The sequence below is a fragment of the Phalacrocorax carbo genome, chromosome 2, assembly GCF_963921805.1.
Source record: "Phalacrocorax carbo chromosome 2, bPhaCar2.1, whole genome shotgun sequence".
Classification (NCBI taxonomy): Eukaryota; Metazoa; Chordata; class Aves; order Suliformes; family Phalacrocoracidae; genus Phalacrocorax; species Phalacrocorax carbo.
In genome coordinates, this window is record NC_087514.1 from 59,964,366 (window position 1) to 59,985,613 (window position 21,248).

Consider the following 21,248-nt stretch of genomic DNA (forward strand, 5'->3'; position numbering starts at 1 on the left):
TTTATTTATTCCATGTGGGTTTTTTTTTTATTCTCTCTTCCCCCCTCACCCCCCCCTCACCCCTCCCCCCGGTTTATACCGGGTCGGGTAGGAGGGACAGCCGCACCGGGGAGGCGGAGGGCAGCAGGGGTGCGGGGGTTTAGCTCCCTTGGGCAGGTCGGTGGCAGGTCCGTGCCTTGCCCGGGGAGAGCCTCGCCGCGCCCCGCGGCCCCGGGACCTGGAGAGGGGACCCCGGCCCGGCCCAGCCCCCGGCTTCCCCACCGCCAGCCAGGCGAAGGGGCCGGGGGAGGAGGTGTGGGTTTTGCAAGTGGCAGCAGGGCAGTCTGGAGAGGCTGAAAGGGCAAAACTGTGAAGCAGGGACCCCGCAAGTTCGGATTAGTTGTGCGACTTTGTTTCACGCATCAGGAGCTCAATTGATCGCGGCTTCTAGGACAAGTTGGGGGGGTGGGGTGGGGGGGGAATAAAATAATTCTTAAACTCTCTCCTTCAGCTCCGCGTTTCAAATGCAAATGGGGAAATAGATTGGCTCCCGCCCCACCCCCTAGCCCGGCTCCTGATTTTTATCCAAAGGACTCCATCTGTATATCCTGTCAAGGAGGAGGAGGAGGAGAGGCGGGGGGAGCGGGGCCGGGCAGGCTGCTCCCTGGATCCCTTTTCAATAGCCACCGCCGGGTCTTCGGGAGGTACAAAGAGTCCCGGTGCCTCCTCCGCGCGCCCTCGGACGGAGCTGGCAGCGGGCTCCGGCCGCCGAGCGGTGACATCCCCTGCCCGGAGCATCATCCCCACCTCCTCTGCCTTCTTCCCTCCCCCCTCCTTCTCTCCCTCCTCTTCCTCCTCCTCCCACAGCCACGATCCGCACCCAGTCGGAGCTGGGCTTGGCATCGGCACCCACTTCTCCCACCGTGTGCCCAGCGGCTGGCCGTGCCGTGCCGCGCAGCGGAGGAGGAGGAGCGGAGCGGCGGCGCGCTCCTACCTCCGCGGGTGCGGGCGAGTGCGCGGGCGGGCGCGCAGCCCCCATGCCAGGCGGGCGCCCCGCCGCCCGCAGCCCGGCCCCCGCCTGGGAGCATCCCGCCAGCGCTTCGCCGCGGAGGGAGCGACGGCCCTTGGGATTAAAATACTCACTGCGCTGGGCAGCCGAGGGAGAGGGGGAACAGGTAAGTGCCGGCTGCACCTGTGCGTTTCCGTGCTTTCCGCTCCCCCTTCCCCTCCGCGTAGGTAGAGGGAGACCGGAGTAGTTGCAGGAAAGGGCTGCGCGCGGTTCTTCTTCCCCCCTTGCCCCCAAACTGCCCCCGCTCGGCAGCGGGGCTGCGGCTCTGCGGAGGCAGCAGGGCGGCGCGGCTGCGGGCGCAGCGGGGGGCGCTGGGGGCGGCGGGAAGGGGCCGGCGGGGCGGCCCGGGCGGCCGCGGGCTGCGGGCGGGGGCTGCGGGCGGCCCGGGCGGCGCGGCTGGGGACGGCCGCCGCGGCCCCGGCGCCCGGTGTCGCAGGGGAACCGTGGGAAGTAACAGCGCTGATGCTATACGCGTGTGTGCGCCTTCTGAAAAATAAGAGAACAATAGCATCTCTCTGACTCTTTGAAGAAGTCTCACAGACAAACGGAGAGGTGGGGTGGGGGAAGGGAGGTCCACAGACTTCTGCAAAATACAAGCAGCGCCGAGTCCTGACTGTCTCAGCCCTTTCTGCCAAACCAAAGCGGCTGTCTTGCGTGATCTGAGAGTCCGGCGTTGATGCTACAGAGCAAAAGATTACTGAGGCCAGGAAATTTCCTGAGTTATTTCCCAGAGCTTTCCTCCTTTTACGTCAAGGATGTTCTAGAGTTTGCAAACGTTGAAATGATGGGAGCTTGTTTCTTTGATTAGTATTCCGCTGGTAAGGCTAGCTCTGCAGTGCTGGGCTGTTCGATACTGACCCTATCCCCTCCACCCCGTCGCCCCATCTATCCACACATCCACGCGCGGGCATGCCCTGCTTTTCTATAACAGGTTGTGTGCACTGGTAGCAAGTGGTTTGTGGTCTGGATCCTCAGACTTCTAGTTGCTAAATGAAGGGAAAAAGTACCCCGTTCTGAGATTAGATTTAGCCTTTTTGCTCGTGTTTCAAAAGGTGAGGCAGTTCAGGTGAGCCAGGATTCTGCAAAGGAAGTCTTCCCTGGCAAATCGGGGAATTTAGGGAGGGATGGGAGACAGAGACTAGTGAGGCACTCTGATTCTGGGAACCGAAATGCTGATACTTTAATCTTTTCCCATTGCAAGGATAAAATCTTGTGTTCTGATAGATAACTTCTCAAGTCAAAGCAGCACTTGAAAGGGCAGGGTATACTTTATAGTGTCTCTAACAAGACATAATGCCTTGCCATTTTTCAGCTAAAACATAGGTGATAGTAGAGCTTTGCAGAAAATGAATCGCTTTTCCAGGACAAATAAGTAAATTCATAAAGGAGCCAAACTCTTAAGAATGCAAGCTTCCTAAACAGTCTCTCATTGGCAGTGATGTGTCACTTTTCTACCCATATCACATTTAGTAATTGTTCCTGTGTTACATCATTTGGAGTTTGCAGGGAATTGTTACCAGTGAAAGCTAGATACTTATTCTGTTTCTTAAATGATAGGACTACATTATCCCAGGTGAAGAGCTATTCAGATGGGCAATAGCATGGAAGTTGCATAAGTAAATTAACTTTGCTTAGAATATAGCTTCTGAAGGTACAACAGGTCAGCAGATAAAGATCAGTTGGGAAATGAGGCTGGTTTGCTCTTAGCAATATAATATCAGTTTTAAAGATGCAAAAGTGAAATGAGGATGTTTAGAAATAATATGACTGTGCCTCATTAGAGCTAGTTCAGTGCAACGGCTGTGTTACCATCTTTGGGGAAAAGAAGAACAAAAAACCCCACTAAACAAATCCAAAAGAACTATCTAGGGACCAAATGTGACATCCCGTTTAAAGTCCTTGTACACACTTTTCTGGCTTTTCAGCCTGCAACTACCAAGGGATCTAATCTAAACACACTTCTTTTCTAGGGTCATGAAGAAAGGCTAAGTAAGATTTAAAAAACAATTGCGATAAAATCCACAGCAAGGGGAGAAGAGCAAAGGAGCTAAAAGCTGACTCTGACAACTTTTAATGTAAAGTATGTGAAATATCTTGGGTTTGAGAACTTAATACAGATTCAAAACTACCTGGAATCTTAGGGAAATATCAAAGGTAATAATCTGAGCTACCACTGCATGTTTAGAAGTGTGGGTCAGTTAATGTGAATAAAAATACAAACTTCAGTAATGTAGACTATTTTCTTGCAAAAAGACATTAAAGACTGCAGTTTTAATCAGAGGGCATTTTACCCTTATAACAGGAGACTTTACTGTAATTAAAAGCTGATGTAGGTCATTAGAATTGTGTTGAGTCAGATGACAGCCTCACAACTCTCTTAAGTCTACTTTTATTGATTTAATAGCAAAGCACTCTTGATTATTTGCTATTGATTTAATAGCAAAGCATTCTTATCTTTCCATATTGAAAGGTAATGATAAAGCATTTGTATAACTGCAGATTATCCATGAAGTATCTGATGAGAAGGATGGATATAGCATCCATGCAGATTTTTGTCTGTCCTTTTTATGCATAACTGTGTCCATGCGCATGTTGCGTCCACGTTTTTCTATGTTTCTTCAGCAGTCAGAGACTTGACTGAAGAAAATCATTATTAATGCAGAACCATAGGTTTTTCCGCTCTCAGTTACAAGTCCTACTTTTCTACAAACCTGGCTAAGCCTTTTCTCAAAGGTATTCAACTCAGCAATTGACTCCAATGTGCAATGAAAATATTTTAAACTTCAAATGGTTTGCAGAAGAATGTACTGCTTGGGAGTCAGTTTTAGTGACAGGTTGGCGAGTAGGTTTCTGTGTATGGCTTCGGCTCTTGGCTTCAGTATCTGATGCATTCAGCGGTTCTTCAATGAAGGCCTTTCTTGAGCCATTCTATTTCCTTTAGTTTATCACGCACATTTTTTTTTTCATGTATGCTTTCATGCTACTACTGCGCATGTTTTCTTGTGGCAATAAAAATCACTAAATTCTAGCTGAGGAAGGCGATCAGATAGGTGGTGGTTACTTCTGTTCTTCTTGTCAAACCAGGCTTAACTCTAAGCAGTAATGCAGGAGTGCCTCCTCTGGGAATTCAACGGTTCTGCAAGAAAGTCATCCCGAGGTATTTATGTGAAGTTCCTCAGCTTAAATGATGCTGCAGAAATTGAGCATGTGGAAATTTAAATATTTGACTTGATTGGTCACAGATATACAAATACTGCTAGCGTTTCTTTTCAATGAGTGATCAAATTAGCATAATCCTTTCCAGCAACTTAGATCTATGAAATGTACCTTAGCAAGGTGAAAAAACAACAAAGCACTTTCACATGGAGAAAATGATACTAAAAAAAAAAATTATTCTTTCTTTTGTTAATTTTTCAGGGGGAAAAAAGAAACCTGCCAACAACCCAAACAATTGAGCATTCTAGCCACATACAATCTTATGATCAACTGATCTTATGATCAGTATGACAGACCAAAAGCTGTTGCCTGGTTTTCTTTTCACATTCTTTGAAGCCATATAATTTATTGAAGTGTGCCTAGTGTTTTTCTGTTGTGTCATCAGGTCCTTTCACCTGAGTCAGAGAGTATTGGAGCCAGTTTAGTGTAACAGCACCATATGTTTGGAGCAGCGATAGTTTTTTGCTTGATAACCAGATGCAGACTGCAGGATGTGCACTACATTTACAGATATCCCATGTGAATATTTAGGCCAGTTAGCGGCAGGAGGCTGTGGTCTGTAGTTGTAATGTCATTTGGCACAGGGATTTAATAGGTTTCATTGTACTGCCTTGACTCGCTGAGCTCCATTTCACGGAAGGGCCCCACCTCACTTGCTCGAAGGCACCCTCCTTTTTTCTTTCTTCCTTTCCCTGAGAAAAGTGATAACCAGACATTGCAATCTACACCATAATTAGACATGTTATCTTCTCTAAACCCTTTGTCTCAAGGTTCATAAAGGTCCTGAACCTGTGAAGGAGTCTCCCGTGGTATTTAGGAGGTGTGACATAAAGGAGCTGCAGGCTCATAACAAAGGTGAATTTTCTGTGCCACAGAAAGTGACACCCTTTGCAATTGGCATTGTAAAATCAAATGTCAAAACATAAATATTTCTGTGAGAGTAGTTCAGCTGTCAGGGGGCTCACCTGCTGATTCCACTGTGTTTAAGGAAGATCTGGTGGCAACAGTCACCCTCAGAATTATGTCAACACACAGAGTCTTAATTTATTGAGTGATCAAAGTAAAGAAAGAAACCCAAACATGGGATGACTGTGCCCTACTGACCAAGCTAAAGCAAGATTTACTAGCAGGTGTTGTCTGGGCTGCACTTTCAGAGACAGTAAGGTCGAGGTTTACATGGTAAATTTTTCAATGGTATCAAAAATTGAAGCAATCTGATGAGATGGTAATGGAGGCAGGGGGGAAGAGAGGGAAGGCAATAGGAGTGGAAAACTCCTCAGTTAAACCTTCAATGGATGCCCTGAGCTGACAGTGAGATTTCAAAATAGAGACATGTAATCCAGACCGGTAGGGTTTAGTAATGGAAAGGGTTTTGGATTTCCACTTCTTCCTGAAGAATTTGCGTATTGGAAAGAATTTAAGACAATATATAGTGAAGGACAAAATTCCCTGTTGGGTTGAAGAGGTTGACAACAGAAGTTATATGGTTTATAGATTAACCTGGCACTGTGACAACAGTAGAGATGTGTCAGTGGAAGTCTGCAGGAATTTGCACTTTGGCTGCAAAGGTGAAGTGGTACAAAGATGATTTCAAGAGCCTTCAGCAAATGGTCCTGCAAGGCTGCGGAAATCTCAGGTGGGGAAAGAGGGCTTCCACGAGCATATCTAGGAGACTGAAGACGTGTTTTGTCCATATGTACTGGTGTTCACTGCTACACAGAAACAGCAAGGACTAGTCTTGAAGCGTTGTTTTAGAAATTATGGAGCGAAGCAAAATATTCAGAGAGATTTTCAGTGGGTGTAAATTACCCTTAATTGCTTACAGTGAGGGGAACTATTCCTTAAAGCTGAGGATCTTATTCATGATCTGAATGTTTTCGACAAATCAAGATTGCCCCTTGGAGACAGTGCATAATGGTGTCTTTTTGACACTAGCAGATTGTTTTGGTGAAGTAAAGTAGTAACATTTTTCAGATTAGCAGTGTTCACCAGAACACTTCTGCTACTAGACTGTGGCTTAAATATAGTTCAATTTCTATACAGCAGATGGGAGAAAATGTAAGTTTTATGGCTTATATTGGATAAGGAGGTTATTATTTTTTAAAATGTATATTCTTCAGTCTGATGTTTTATATATCAACCAGTTATTTAAGAACACAAATATGACAGCTTAGATATTTAGGGGATTATTTATTTTTTTTTAATTTTTATAGCTGTTCACACAGACAGCATGTTACTGCTCTGGTAAGGCATACTAAGTGAACAGTCCAGATCACATAACATACTCTTTGAATTACACAGCAATTTTTATACTTCATATTTTTTGTAGTTGTGATTGTCAGGACTATGCAAAGTAAATAGGGAATACAAGCTTAGATGTCAGAGGTAGAGCGTAGTGCTTTAAATATACCAGCAGACAATTTTATTTTTAAAGCTTAAATTACATTTTATGTAGGCAAAGTGTGAGTAAGGAGACATGACTGCATTTTGCTCCTGTTTGGGGAGGGGAGAAGCATTTTGGAGATCCAGAAACAAGATGTAAAGGTGCACTTATGTCCTAGGGTACTTAGACATTAATTACAAGTGCAAATATTTCTCGGTTCTGTGTACTCTGAGTCCTGTTTGTGCAGAAAGTGATACCATTTTATAAAAGAGCATCTTTGAACACAAAATACAAAATGGTTGCAGGTCAGTTTTACCTTCGCTTCACACTCAAACCTGTAAATGCAGATGACAGAGAAGGCACTGGAATCAGAGCACTGCATTCCCTCTATTGCTGTCAGTGTTAGTCATATCCACTGCTGCAAGTACAACCCTGAACATTGAAGTTATGACTTGATGAGAAAAATAAAACCCCCCACACCTTTTAGTTTTCAGTTTTATGAATGCTATCATGTTACTTATGTGGAGTTGTGGACTTCATACTTATGGACTTCATAGAACAGGTGATGTTGAGGTGCTAGTTATGCTTGGACAGAAATATAATAGCTCTTTATTATTAAAAAAATCCATATAAATATTTATGTCTCTATCAGTAAGAAATGTAATGAAATGCAATTTAATAAATAATTATTCCCAAAACAAAAAAGATTTTTAAATACCAGACACTTTTACTTCTGTTTTGGGAAGTATCACACTCAAAAGGCAACGTGCTGAAAGAACTATAAATAAAAACCTAAAAAAAGGGGTTCTAAGAGGAATAGGAAGACTTATCCTGAAGAAGGAAAGAGTGTTTCAGAGCAGAAAGTGCTGCTACACAGCTGAATAAAAATAATTGGAATTCTGGAGAATGTGTGGTGAAAGTGTTTGAGAATGAGTAAATGACAACAATTTTTTTCTGGGGAGTGTGAGTATTCTGCTTTTCATCAGATTGTGCTGTCTAGCATATGGACTGTTTTTCAGTTGGTATTTTGGGTGCATTTTTCACTTCTGTGCTGTGGTGTGTGGCGGGGGACTATGGCACTCCATATGGTGGCTTTCATACTTTCCTGCAGGTGTAAAAGAAAGGATATAAGAGAACACTGTTCGAGATAAAGGTTAGAGCAATTCTAGGTTTGAAATGTCTGTTCAGAGCAAGAACAAGACATTTCAAACTGCTTAGTGGAAAGACTCTAACATATTGTAAATGTTTTACTGACATTTCTTAAGAAAATCCATTTCATATTTTTATCTCTGTTAAATAACAATCTGCTGCCTCTCTGAAATAAACTGACAGTTTATCAATATCAGATGTCTTTAACCTGAGGTGACTTAGACACAGAGAAGGAAAGTAAAGGGTGCATAAACAGCCCATACTACAAACAATGCTTATCTTATTTGAACTGAGAGGTAGGAAGTGAACATATCACCAAGGAAGCACAGCTGCCCTCCTTAACACTCATGGCAGCCCCCTCAGTAATTACTATGTCATATGGTCATGATTTACCCAAAGGACCAGATCAAAACAGAGCTATGACTAGTTGGGATTAATTATTATAAACTGTGCTCTGCTAGTGAGGATGACACCTGCGTGCTAATCCCACCACAAAAAGAATCTTGGTCCATGTTGAAGACACGTCTTTTAAAACTGTAGCATCAGGTTTTGAAAATTAGGGCCTTTAGGTAAGACATTGCCTATTCTCTTTGTTTTGCCTACAGGGAGACACTGGATTTTCACATATGAAGCTTTCAAATTGCTTCTGCTTAGCAAACATGCTCAGTGGGTTTGTGGTTTATCCCACCAGTCTCTAAGCAAAGCCTTTCTGGTGTAGGGCAGTACCACAGAAGGGATTACTATAAAAAGGCTTTAAATACAGTCTGTAATCAGAAGAGCTTTTTATTTGTTTCATGTTTCTGCCCTCTAGGTAGCTTTGGCAGCACGATGCATAGGCATTCTTCAGCTAAAAGAGCCTGACATACTGAAAACAGCAGAGAGAGCGTTTCTCTCAGTTTCAATAGTGGTGGGTAGGGACGTAGTAATAATCTAGCTAGAGCATTTAATGTGTATGTGAATGTGACAACATCTAGTCTTTTTAGATTAATTAAATGTAGAAAGTATGAAATCTTCTTTCTTCCATGGCTTCCTAAGTAGCAGCGGTTCACTCCAAATGAATGCCTTGTTATCTCTTTTAATTTTATCCTCATATTCACCTTGTGTTTGGCACTTAAATACTTCTTGTCTGCCTCATTGCTCACTCAGACAAGGAGGTTGCCTGTTTCAGAGAGAGCATTGCTTACCTGGCGTTAATGCAGGTGATTCCCCCGAAATGCAATGCTACATTTGGTTCTGACTGACAGAATTTATACTTTTAAAAACATTATACTAAGTATACATTTTTACTTGTCCAGAGAAGGCTCACAATTGTAAAAGGCAGAAATAAAAGGACTTATTTAAGTATTGGAGGGGTATTTCTTGTTGTAAATTATTATTTTTAGTGAGTTCCACCAGTTACTAAGTGACCAAGATTTTGGAATAAAAAATAAGATGCACAAAAAGATAAAACCTGTATGTGTTACTGCTGAAAAATCATTCGTCATTAAATCAAGGTTTCATTGAAAACACAAAATTGAATTATCCTCTGAACTTTCTTAACAGGTTTGTGTATCAGTATATAAACCAGTCTAGCTTGCTTCTTAGCATGCCTGACATTTGCTTTAGGAATGTAGTAAAAATGAATGGGGAGATTCTGAGGTTTTTTTAGCTGGTCAGAATCAGATCAGAACAAATCATAACATTTCGTGTACTGTGACTAAGAATCAATCAAATTGATCTGATTCATCTTATACTCCTTTATTTTACTTTTCTGTTATATGGAAGAGAGTTAGCTAGTATATGTCCTTTCCATTAATATAACTTCCTGTCTGTATCTGGTTTGTAATTATATCACAGTAATGGCAAGTAAAGCAGACTGTAGCAGACAGAGGAGGAAAAATCAAAACAAATAACGTAAAAACTACATTTGCTTTGATTATTTTAAAGAGAAAAAAGTCAGCCTTTGTGCTGGGGAAACTAGTATATTAAGAGAACAGTCACGAGAAAACTTTATAAATACAGATCTATCAGCAGCAGTAATGCCATCCAAGGAATGAGCTCTAAATGCTCGGAGACTTGTTATGTAAACTCAACTGTGTTGATGATGAGAAAAATCATAAATAAACATTTTTGTTGCATTATGTGAAAGCTGCAAAGAATTTGCATTCTTCAAAGAAAAAAGTTCTGACAACAGTTCTTGTCTTTTTCCCGGATAGGTACCTATTACACCATTTCTTTGGTGAAGGCTGTTCAGCAGTGGTGACTTCTTCCAAGCGACCACTCCACAAATTATTATCTCTGGACTCCCAGCTGACACCCTGCCGGAGGCTAGAGCTACTGAGACAACTGGAATTGTGCCCGCTCTCGTCAAGGTTTTTTTTTTACACAGGGAAAAAAAAAAAAGATGAAGTTGGGCAAAGTGGAGTTCTGCCATTTTCTGCAGATACTAGCTCTTTTCCTGTGTCTTTCTGGGATGAATCAAGCAGAGCTCTCGAGGTCGAGGTCAAAGCCCTACTTTCAATCAGGGAGGACAAGAACCAAACGCAGCTGGGTGTGGAATCAATTCTTTGTGCTGGAAGAATACATGGGTACAGACCCACTCTATGTAGGAAAGGTAGGGGATTTAAACAAACTTTGGAAGATACAGATGCTTGTTTTGTGACATGTTTATATGGTGCAACCTGAAAATTACAGTTCTGTCAGTGTTGTTGCATTAAGCCAGGGTTGGACAAAGTTTTGTAGTTTGAAAAAGAAAAATGTTTAGCAATTCAAAACAGCAGCACATTACATTCCTGATTCCTCTTGCAATTTTCTTTAAAATCTCTACATATGAGCTATGCTTCTTTAAATGAGTGCAGTAATGAAAGTGTTTTATCACCATTTATACAAAGAAAATATTTTATTACTAATATTAGATGTATTTTTTAACAGGAATAGAGAAAGCTAACCGTGAGCTAACAGCTCTTATAAGAGCTAACAGCTAGTCCCAGAAAACAGTTCTGTGTTATGTTGTTTTCTCCCTAAAGATCAGCACTGCTGAAGTCAAGAGAGAAAGAAACAGGCCTTTGGGGGTGTGACAATTAAAAAGGAGGGCATATCTGCATTACTGTTTTGCTTTGACATCGCCTGGCTGGCAGATTGGCACCTTGGGGGCCTTGCTGCTTTCCATGCATAGCACTGCCTTGTGGCTTTACCTTCCCTCTGATGGGCACCAGGCCAGTGGAGAAGCAGCCCTTACGTCAGGGCATCCCAAATGGCTCATTTCGAGAGCCCGTCACTGCACGTGGAACACACTGAGCACAGCTGTGAACCCGGGCCTTAGCTCATTCACTGCCTTGTGTTGGTGGGTAATATGCTTCCTTCAGCAATTATGAAGGAAAAAAAAAACCCAAACAAAAAACCCTCTTGTGTTTCTATGTACATTTATGTGTAATCATCTTATTGAAAGAAAAAAAACCATTTTTCTTTGTGATATCGGAATCAATAAGTAGATTTTCTCATTAAAATATAGCAAATGCATAGAAAACAAGGGAGTGACAGCTTTTGCCAAAATAGCATGCTTACAGAAAAGGAGGTGAAGTAGTCTGAAATCCACTGCTTCAAATATATGAGCGTAATAAATTTCAGCTTACTTAATTCGTCCTACTGAGAAAAAGCCTTGATGTTTGTGTTAACACAGTTAAGCACTTAGAATTTAATCATGCCAACTGAATAATCGAGTTAAATAGGGAACTGCTGTCATGATTACAGCTATGGTTGTGTTTAGGTGCTTTTCTGAACTGGGGCTGGTACTTTGCGCAGTGGAGCCCTTAAGAAAGATGTGCTAGAATCAGAAATATCTCTTATTACAGCAGTCCTGAAAGTTTTTGTTAAGTTTTACGTTATGTAGAATTTCCATTCTGACGCCATGCAGCTGCTGCTTGGCTTTGTGAGTTTTGTCTTTTAGGCAAATTTGTTCTCAGATTGGAGCTTCTCTCGTGCCTCTTGAAAATGGCATTTTTGGCATTCTTGCCCACTGATAAAAAAGGAAGTGTGGCTTGCAAATTAGAAGTTCTCTTCTGGAGAAGAAGTGACTTTAAATACTTGACTGAAGACTGGTTTTGATCTGTAGCAGTTCTTGTATTCATTCAATTGCTGTATTATGGCCAAAGATGCTATGGTAGCACTAGAGTACATGATATTTGCATGTATGTGGCTATTTTTAGCTTCACAGTCTGCTCTTTCCTGTCCTTTACAGAAGTCCTAGCATTCATAAGCAGATATCTTCTGAAAAGCAAAGCTTTTTTCCTGAAACAGTCTGTGCCCAGCCTGCTTTTATATCAGCAGTATGAATTGTTGGCTCAGGAACTCACATTTGTACCAGCAATTCATTTTCTAGGAAAAGCAGATAAAAATTTGCACTTGCAAAAGGAAGCCCATCTTCCTGGAAACAGAGCCCTTGCTGAGCATCTTATAAGATAAGACGTGCCCAGTTCCTAACCTTCTCACTGGAGAGGTTTTTTACTGTGTGGTTCCTGAGGTGCAATCATGACCGAAGCTGCATTCCCACGCAGGGGAGCAAAAAGGTGAAGAAGTGATTTTCTTTCTGTATGTTAACATATTATGTGTAGCACCACTCTCAAGTGAGCAGCAGTCACCTTCCTCCCCCTCTTTGGCCCTTAAAAACATTGCTGTTCTTGTTTCAAATCCTTTGCAGGGAGGTAGGGACCGAGAAAACCTAGATTTGGATAGGAAGGCTGGCTGGTTTTAATTTTTTTTTTAAATTTTTTAAATTTCTTTCCCCTTGGTGAGGAAGCGACGGCAAGTAAAGAGCTGGCATAACTCACTTCTCTCAAGTGAAGTGGAAGCAGCAAACAGACTCTGCCTCATGCTCTGCAGAGTGCTCTGCTCCTGGGGAGGTCAGTCCTGCACTACCTTATGTTCAGGATGCTTTGCAGGGTGCCAGTCTAACTGCACATCCAGCAACAAGGAACCTTCCTCCAGATTTTAAGGGTTGTGAGATAAAAATGATTCAGAAACACTCAGGCAAATGGAGCTGGAATAGGGTATGTTTTCTCCCTGACGCTATTCAATTTTCCAAAGCCCTAGGCAATTCTGTTTGGAAGGCAGCATTTGGAGAATGTTAGGGTTACATGGCAAATCATTCAAGAGTCATGAAATACCAATGTTAATTCCATGTTCAGCATTAACTCTGTTGTCCTGGGTGTACGCATTCTGACACTTTAGTAACATGTTCACGCAGGGTAAAATCCTATTCCTTTTAAATAATGTAACAGGATTTCTACTCTCTTCAGTAAGATGAGTTTTTCACTTAAAATAATTTCTTAGGGTTTTCTTGTTCATTTAACAAGGTTTCAGATCTATACCTGAAGTATACTGTGTCCTTCCTTCTTACATCCTTGACATCCTTTTATTGGCAGAATGTCTTTGTTTGTTTTTTGAAAAAATGTTTTTATTTTCTTAAGGCGGCAGGGGTCTGTTTCTTGCATCACTCTGGAGAAGCCTCTGGAGGAGTTCCATTAGTTTTACACTAATAGGAGTCAGAGGTGACTGAGGTTTTTTGCTTTTTCTTTTTAATGTAGGTCTTTCCTCTCCATGGCATGAATTTTAATCATCTTGGATTCAATCCTGAGTAATTCTGAGTGCCTCTTGGGAGGTGCTTAACATGTAATCAGATTGTGGACTGAACCATATACATTTTCTTTCTGTCTGTCAGCACAGCTTACGTTATGTTCACTTAAAGGGCTGAAGCATTTAACTATTTAGCCCATTTGCCTGTTTAGGTGGGCACTGTTATCTTCCAGACATGCCGTGTAGGAGATGGGGCAGTTAACTATGATGCTAATTTAGCTAGAAGCATAGGTGGCTTCTGTTTTCTGGAAAATGTTTGCTATTGCTTGGTAATACGTCTTGTGAAATGCCTTACTCTGTATTTTCCATATAAATGACTTTTATGCCCAAACAGATTCCATTAAAGTAATAGCACATAGCAGTTTTAAATGATTCAATGCAAAACCACCTAAAATTAGGAAAAAGTATATTGTATTACACTGAATATACAAAAAGCTGTATACAATCTTGTAATTAAAGTCTATATGGGTACACATTGGCAAAAAGGGGTGCAGTTAAAGGAGAACTTTAAAATTTTGTTGACCTCTTTTTTTGGTTTTGTTACATAAGTATCAGTCATCCACAGTTTGGTTTTGGTTGTGGTTTATTTTTGTTGCTGTTGGGTTTTTTCCTTTTTTTTTTTTTTTAATTTCATTTTATGGGTTCTGCTGCAAGAGTGTCGGTCTCCTCAAAAACATTGTAATGACGCAAAGTCTCAGCTAGTAATCCTTTCATTTTTCTTATTAAAAAAATAAAAAAAAATCAAAAGAAGCCGCAGATAAACCTGAAGATGTGAAATAAGGCTGTGAACTCCATGTGAGATGCCGATTGATGGCTGGCTTCACTGTTTTCATTTGGAACCAACCCAAAGCTCCTTTTCCAGGGATGGTTTCAAGCCCTTTCCTGAGCTCAACATTTTGTTGTCGTTGTTGTTGTTGTTTTTACCCCTGAAATCTTGCTAAGGTATGAAGGACTGAAAATAAAAGAGAAAAAGACATAGGCTTGATTGAGCACAAACCCAAGAAGTTGACATTTGAGAGTCTCACTGGTACTTGTCAAAAATAACACTTGTAACTTCTAAGGTGTCCTGCATGTAGTTGTTATTTATAATGTATGGGGAAGGAAAGCATAAATCCTAACCTGCATTCTCTAGATGGTAAAATCAAGAAAAAAAGGTTAAATGAACGTCCTAAGAGTGTGTAGTTTGTTAGAGCTCACAGTCATTGCTTTCCAATTCCATTTCACCTGCCTCTTTGTTTTTCTTCTAACTATTTTAAGATAGAGAGGCTTGTTGGATTCAATTTTCAAACATGGACCAAAGCGCATAAAAGCTAATATTTGCATTATTATTTTCTGGAGTAGTACAGAATGAGTGAAGCATAAAAAAAATGCAGTGAACTTAAACATTTCCTAGGAAATGGATGGATTTAAGCGAATTTACAGGTTTGCACCAAGGCAGAGTGGGGAAAGGGCTTTTCAAGCAACAAAATAACAAGAAGTGTATGTTATTGTTGGCATAAAGAGTGGGTTGTTTTTTTCTAGCCTCATCATTTTGAAAGGAAGGAGGCTGGCCAGGGGAGGTTACTGGTTTTTTGTGTTTGTTTTTCAAAGGTGTTGGTGAATGTGTTAACAAGGTGACAGAATTTTTCACATATGATATTTATCTGTGGTGTGACCTTATATCAAGCCATACAGATGTAGAAAAAGTTGGGCTCTTTATAGATCATAGCCTGGGACTTTCAGATGTGGCTGATGTCTTTTTGTCTACCCTGGATAATAAGGGTCTTTGCTAAAATACTTTAAAGCAGTGAGCACTGTGGAAGTACTGGCCACTCAGTCAAACTCAGACCGATATGCAGCTACTGAGAAACTGAGGGAATTCATCTGTGATGAAAGAGCTGAGGATCTCTGAATAGAAGTTAGCCCAAATAGCTTTTCATCCCTCTAGAAACTGCACTATGGCAGTTTTACTGACACTTTGGGAAGTGAAGAGGCGGTGGGGTGAAATTGCAAAGGCTAAATGTAGGTAAAAGAGGCTAGGCTGCCTCATTTGCAGATAATGGAGCAGGAGGTGGGCTGGAGGGGTGCGACTTCCTGGTGGGCTCTGTCCCTCCCTCTGCCTCTGGGGGCAACCCACAGGGACCTGAGCTCTCTGCCCAGCCTCAGCCTGGGGTCTCACCCCTTCAAGATCCTGCACAAGATAAATGTTCATGTCTGCACTGCAAGTAACCTTCCGGCTGAGGGTAGCTACAGCTCTGCATAGATTTCTTCTCTTTTGTTTTTTTCCCCCCAAGTACTTTTTAGGGGAAAAAAGTACCCCAAACAAAACCCAAACCAACTCTTCATCTGTCTTTGTGGACACTATGTTGAAAACAAAGATGGCCTAACAACTCAGAGAAGCTTCCTTTTGTTATATTTTTTGTTCCTATTCTATTTATGTTATCTTTACTTTTAGCATGATCTTTGAAGCACTGTTGTTTTATATACTCCCAAAAGGCTGTTTATGAAAGTGAAAAAGCAAATCTGCTGTATTTCTGATTTTTATCCATCTTAGGAACTCTTTGTTTTCCTGTGCTATGAAAATTGATAACAGTTGACCTTTTAAGTAAAATGGGACATGCCATTCCTGTCAATGTTTTTCTACCACAAGTGCTGCAAATGAAACAAATGAACAGAAAAAATAGTCAAATCCTGCTTATCTGCTCTGTGGATTGAATAGGTCTTGGTGAAGGGATGCTTCAACTGTACAGCAGTGGTATGAATTTACCATCTGAGGTTGCACTACACAGTCTCTAGTAACACACGCTTTTCTTCCCTGGATAGTCGCTGTGGGCTTTGCGTTATTCCATGCTTTACTTAATTTGAGTTACCCCAAATAACTGAGAGCTGATGGACAATCTGAATGTTTCCTACTTAGCATGTGGGGCTAAAGTGTCTCTGGGGAGAAGGGTGAGATTAAGGCACACAGGAAGAATTATCCAAAGGCATAACCTAAAATCTACTGCTTTTTCTTAGTTGATTTCATTAACCTGCACAGTTATAGTGTAATTTCCTCTTTCTCTCTTTATACGAAGTAGTCTTCTCACATAGCTGAACAGATACAGAAATGGGTTTTATGCTGGGGATTTAAAGTGATGACAATTTCACATGCTTAAGCACTAAAAGACAATTTGTATGTAATTTCATTATTAGACGTGATAATAGAGTTGAGAGAGTTACAGTTGGATACTGAAGCAGAACATGTAGCTTTTTGATCTTTTAGTATAATATAAACATTGATCCTTAACATGTGCCATTACAGAAGAGGAAGGTTAGTGAAGGTGATGACAACATCCGTAAATTAAGTAGCCCTCATCACAGCTTTTTATTCTATGGCACAGCCATGCTATTTATATAATCCTGTAATACCAGTTCTGTATTTCAGTAGACTAATAGGTTCTACCTACAGTGCTCTGCTCTGAATTTCTTTTGGGCATTATATAAAACTATATTTTATGGGTCTCTGACAAAACAGAAAAGAAAGAGTAAAAGTTAATTTTGCAATGATATGGATATGCAAGTCTCCTCTATGCTTGGCTGGTTAACAGAAAATGCCTTCTTTTCATGAAAGCATGAGATTTACAGTTTTGATGTCAGTCAAGCTCATGCTGCTTCAGCTGACTTTTTTTAGCCATATTCTAACATTCCTTCTCCTTTTCATCTGCTGAGCTTGTTTTTAGTCCTCTAGTTCATGCTATTGGCTGTCACCCAACATCCAGTTTTACCTCCATCTCACAGTTGTGTATTAATGATGTTGGAAATTCAGCATTGTAAAACTAGGGCTACTAAGAACTGTGAGTATTTGCACTATTCTAGGGCTAAGGAAGGCCAGTCGTGAAACAAATTCCCACTGTTAGGCACAGTGCAAGAAAATACAACCCCTGCCCTGCAATAGTGATCTTGCAAGACAAGAGGCAACAGTGGATTAAGAAGCAATGACAGAAACCAGAGGAATATGCAGACATTAGTCAACATCCTGAAAATAGCTTGAGAACAATAGCTCACTATTGTTCTTTGCTATGGAGATAGAATATTATTTGTTCTGCAAATGAGAATCGTGGAACATTTTTAAACATTATGAACAGATAACAGTTCTTTCCTGCCTTTATTTTCCATCCTTTATGGATGACAAGTTAGTTGAAATTCATAAGTGCAGATCTATTTGATATCTATGTTAGTACAAGGCTACTTCTTTCAGTTTGGTGAAGATAAAGGATATTTTTCCATTGCTTTCAAAACATCAAACTGCATATGATTTAAAGTTTTACATCTCGTAGACTGCTATCACACTACCTTTTCCATGTTGCCCTTTCTCCTATACTTGTAGTGTTGCATACATACAGACATAAGTGTCTTTCTACATATCCATTGGGCATTTATTCCGTATACTTAGTGTTTCCCATGTGTCACAGTCTAAAAGTGCTGCCAGGCTATTGTTGCCTTGTCACAATTCTTCTGCTGAATTTCTTCTTTGCTCCACACTATTGGGGCTTTTTTTTTGTGGTTTGTTTTGGTGTTGGTTTTTTGTGTGTGTGTGTGTTTGTTTTGGTTTTAGTTTTGTTTTTTCTTTTTAATATCACACTGCACTTCTCCAGTTCCTTGTCTTTTTTTTTTTCCCTTAGTAATCACTTAATAGAATAGTACCTCTGCACACATCAGTTTTTTCAGTGCTTACTTTTACCAGTTAAGAGGAGTACCTGGGACAATATATTTAGAGATCCTGAAAAAATCAGGGAATGGTTCCTTCATGCCCAATACACTGGCTTTCACATAAATATACTGGTGATAAGTCCTGGAAAATCTCCGCAGCATAATCTTTTTCTCTCAGCATTACGTATTTCCCTGGAAGAGGTGGCTGAGCTAAGTGTTAATGGTGGAACTGCTGAGAGAAGAAATAAGTTAATACACTAGGTTGCTCACTTCTCACAGAGTAACTATTAGCTACCTTATGCTACCAGCATCTTCTCTGTCACTTTTGCACTGAAAGAGACACTTACTGTCACGTAAATTAGAGACAAGTAGCTCTTTGAAGAAACAGTGACGTTTATGCTGTTAGGAGAACTCTAATTCTGTCCCAACTGTCCAAACCATGGTCATGGTATGAATACCAGCCTACAGTTTGAGGAGGTCATAGTGCTTAATCACTCATAGCTCCAAGGCTATAAGGAGGAGAATCAACCAGTTAAAAATAGGGGGTTTTTGTTTACATGATATTAAAAATATGTTGTCAACACCTAACTCTAGATCACTTGACCTTAATCTATAAATGGGAATGACCTTAACCTTCCCAGGCTAAGTGTAAACTTAGCCAATGAAGAAGCTCCTCTGACAACAGAAAAGCACATGACGAAAAGATGCTGATCACCAAAATAAATGAATATGCTTATAAAATTATACAAGATATTTAGGACGAATTCTTGCAGATGCTTTTGACTCACCTAAAAAATTACTGCCATTAATAGTTCCTTCCATATTCAAGTATTTGCTGGTGCTACAGCCCCGTGCTGTTGCAAAAGTAATATTGTTATTTATGTGGGTGTGAGGCACATAGTAAGTAGTAGAACGCTATAAATCATAAACAATATAGCAAAGAATAAAAGCTATTTTATCTTTCAGACAAGTAGGAATACCAAGACAAATACAGCTCTTTTGCATATAGTAGTTCATGTGCCATTATTCATGTATCAGAAAATACAAAATATGCCTTACTGGCTCAGTCTCAGGCTGTCTTTTTCAGAATGCTCCCCTGGAAGAAGAAGGTAGTTCTAAACACTGGAGAAGCAGGCAGAAGTTTTTCAATATGTGTTGCTTATTAAGGTGTGTTGTTCATAGAGTAACGGAAGATCTAATCCAGAATCTTGAGATCAGTCTTATGGACCCTGGTAGACCATTTGAGAATATTAATTTTGGAATACAACTATCTGGCCATTTTAAAATTGAATTTTTAACTGTTATTTTATTCTGTGGTTAGTAAAAGAAGAATACTGAGGGCTGATTGATAACAGGTAACAACATATTCCACATTTTGACAGTAAAGAATAGTGCTTTCCTTTCATGTAGTCATAGAGTATTAGAGCACTGAAGGCCTGCATTATGGTGTTTTATATGGTTGCATAGGGTATATGTTGAGAACAGCTAAGGGCAGTCTGACATAACGTTCCACCTACATCACATGAGATTCTTTGGCCCTGTCTGCATAGAAAGATATAAATTTAATGTAATTTTCCAGGTGGTATAAGGAAATTTTCCAGTATGAATTCTACAAATTGTTACCATAGTCATACTGTCCCATTTAGTTTTCCCATTTCTGTAAATCATGAGAAATTACCTTGAGGACTATAGAGACATGCAATGTTATTGCTGTGGAGTGTGTGTGAGAAGAATTGAGCATACAAAGTTATTTTCCATTTCAAATGCTTCCAAAATATGGAAAATCTGCTACTTGGATACATGTTAAGGATGATAAGCTGCTTAGACATTTCATACTGAGGTACCAAATTGTAACCGTACTGATGAGGCAATCAAGAAATTCATTTTCCTAACAAGGCGGACAGGTGCAGTATTAGGCAAAGTTTAGCTTGTTATTCTGTAACAATGAAAAATTTTCAGACATAGTTGGGAAAAGCAGATGGTCATTTCTTAAGTTTCCTTAATCATGGTATAAATGCAATGCTGTGAATTAGCAAAATACTTAATCTGTCTTTCTTATACAATTTACACGTATTATATGGGCAGAGTAGGCCCATATTTCTATGTTTCTTTTTTAACTTGCAGGGCTATAATGCTGTATAGTGTTTATATTAAAAATATTAAATAATTCCTCTTGCTCCTGGATGTTCATAATCTTTGTGTATATGTAGACTGTTGTCCTCCCCACCCATCTTTTAACCTTTACCACTTGCCTGTAGTTTAGCCAAGCAATATATATTTCACACCTTTAAAAAGTTTTCCTCATTAATCAGCACTGTGGCACAGCACTGAAGTCCTGTGTTCATCTTTACTCCATTTTTATTCATTCCCTCTGTTTTTTCAATACTTTCCTGGCGATAAGAAGCCATGAACAGAAGCACTCTACACCTTCAGCTAAACAGGAAATAAGCCAAGTGAAACTGTTATTTCCTGACTCATTGTATGATTCAAATTGCACAATTGATGTTTGTATCTTTCTTTGCAAGTTCATGTCCACTACTCCTCTGAGAATCTGAAAGCCTTATTGCTTTTCTATTTTATTTTTTTCTGATGAATCAAGTGTACTTCTGAGAGCATCTCAATCGCTCTTGAAAAATTCAGAGAGCAAAGGAAGTATTAGTTGTTTCAATTTATCTGTTTGACTGATAATCTGAATGAAGCCACGCCAAAGAAGGTTTTATGGAGGAAGCCTCCATAAAGATTCTAGTCTTAATGATTTTACTAAGGAAAAAAGAGATTGAAAAAGTTTAAGAGAAGAAAAAGCATCCCAAAGAGTAAGTGTGAGAATGCAAGGACCATGGAGTTTTTCTAACTCCAGAGCCTGACATAAAGCTGAAAAGAACATACGAAAGCAATCAATGACAAGATTATTTTAGATTAAGATATAGCATTCATATGTATAGGTCTTGATCCCCTTTGCTTTTTGCTAAGGATGCTATATGCATGTATATAGGGCATATATACATATGTGGTGTTCCCCAGGGCTCAGTGTTGGGGCCAGTCCTGTTCAATATCTTCATTGATGATCTGGATGAGAGGATTGGGTGCACCCTCAGTAAGTTTGCAGGTGACACCAAGCTGGGTGGAAGTGTTGATCTGCTGGAGGGCAGGAAGGCCCTACAGAGGGACCTGGAC

At 40.5% G+C, this 21,248-nt stretch overlaps 1 protein-coding gene across 1 annotated transcript in view; it reads left to right on the plus strand.

Annotated features, from left to right (window-relative positions):
* Window positions 1-638: 638 nt before the first annotated feature.
* Window positions 639-21,248, plus strand: part of CDH7 (cadherin 7) — an 83,794-nt gene continuing 63,184 nt past the window's right edge. Inside the window, exons 1-2 of the mRNA XM_064443080.1 lie at window positions 639-1,154; window positions 9,992-10,389. Of these exons, the coding sequence (XP_064299150.1) occupies window positions 10,180-10,389 (210 nt within the window). The 5' untranslated portion in view covers window positions 639-1,154; window positions 9,992-10,179. The remainder of the gene's footprint in view (window positions 1,155-9,991; window positions 10,390-21,248) is intronic.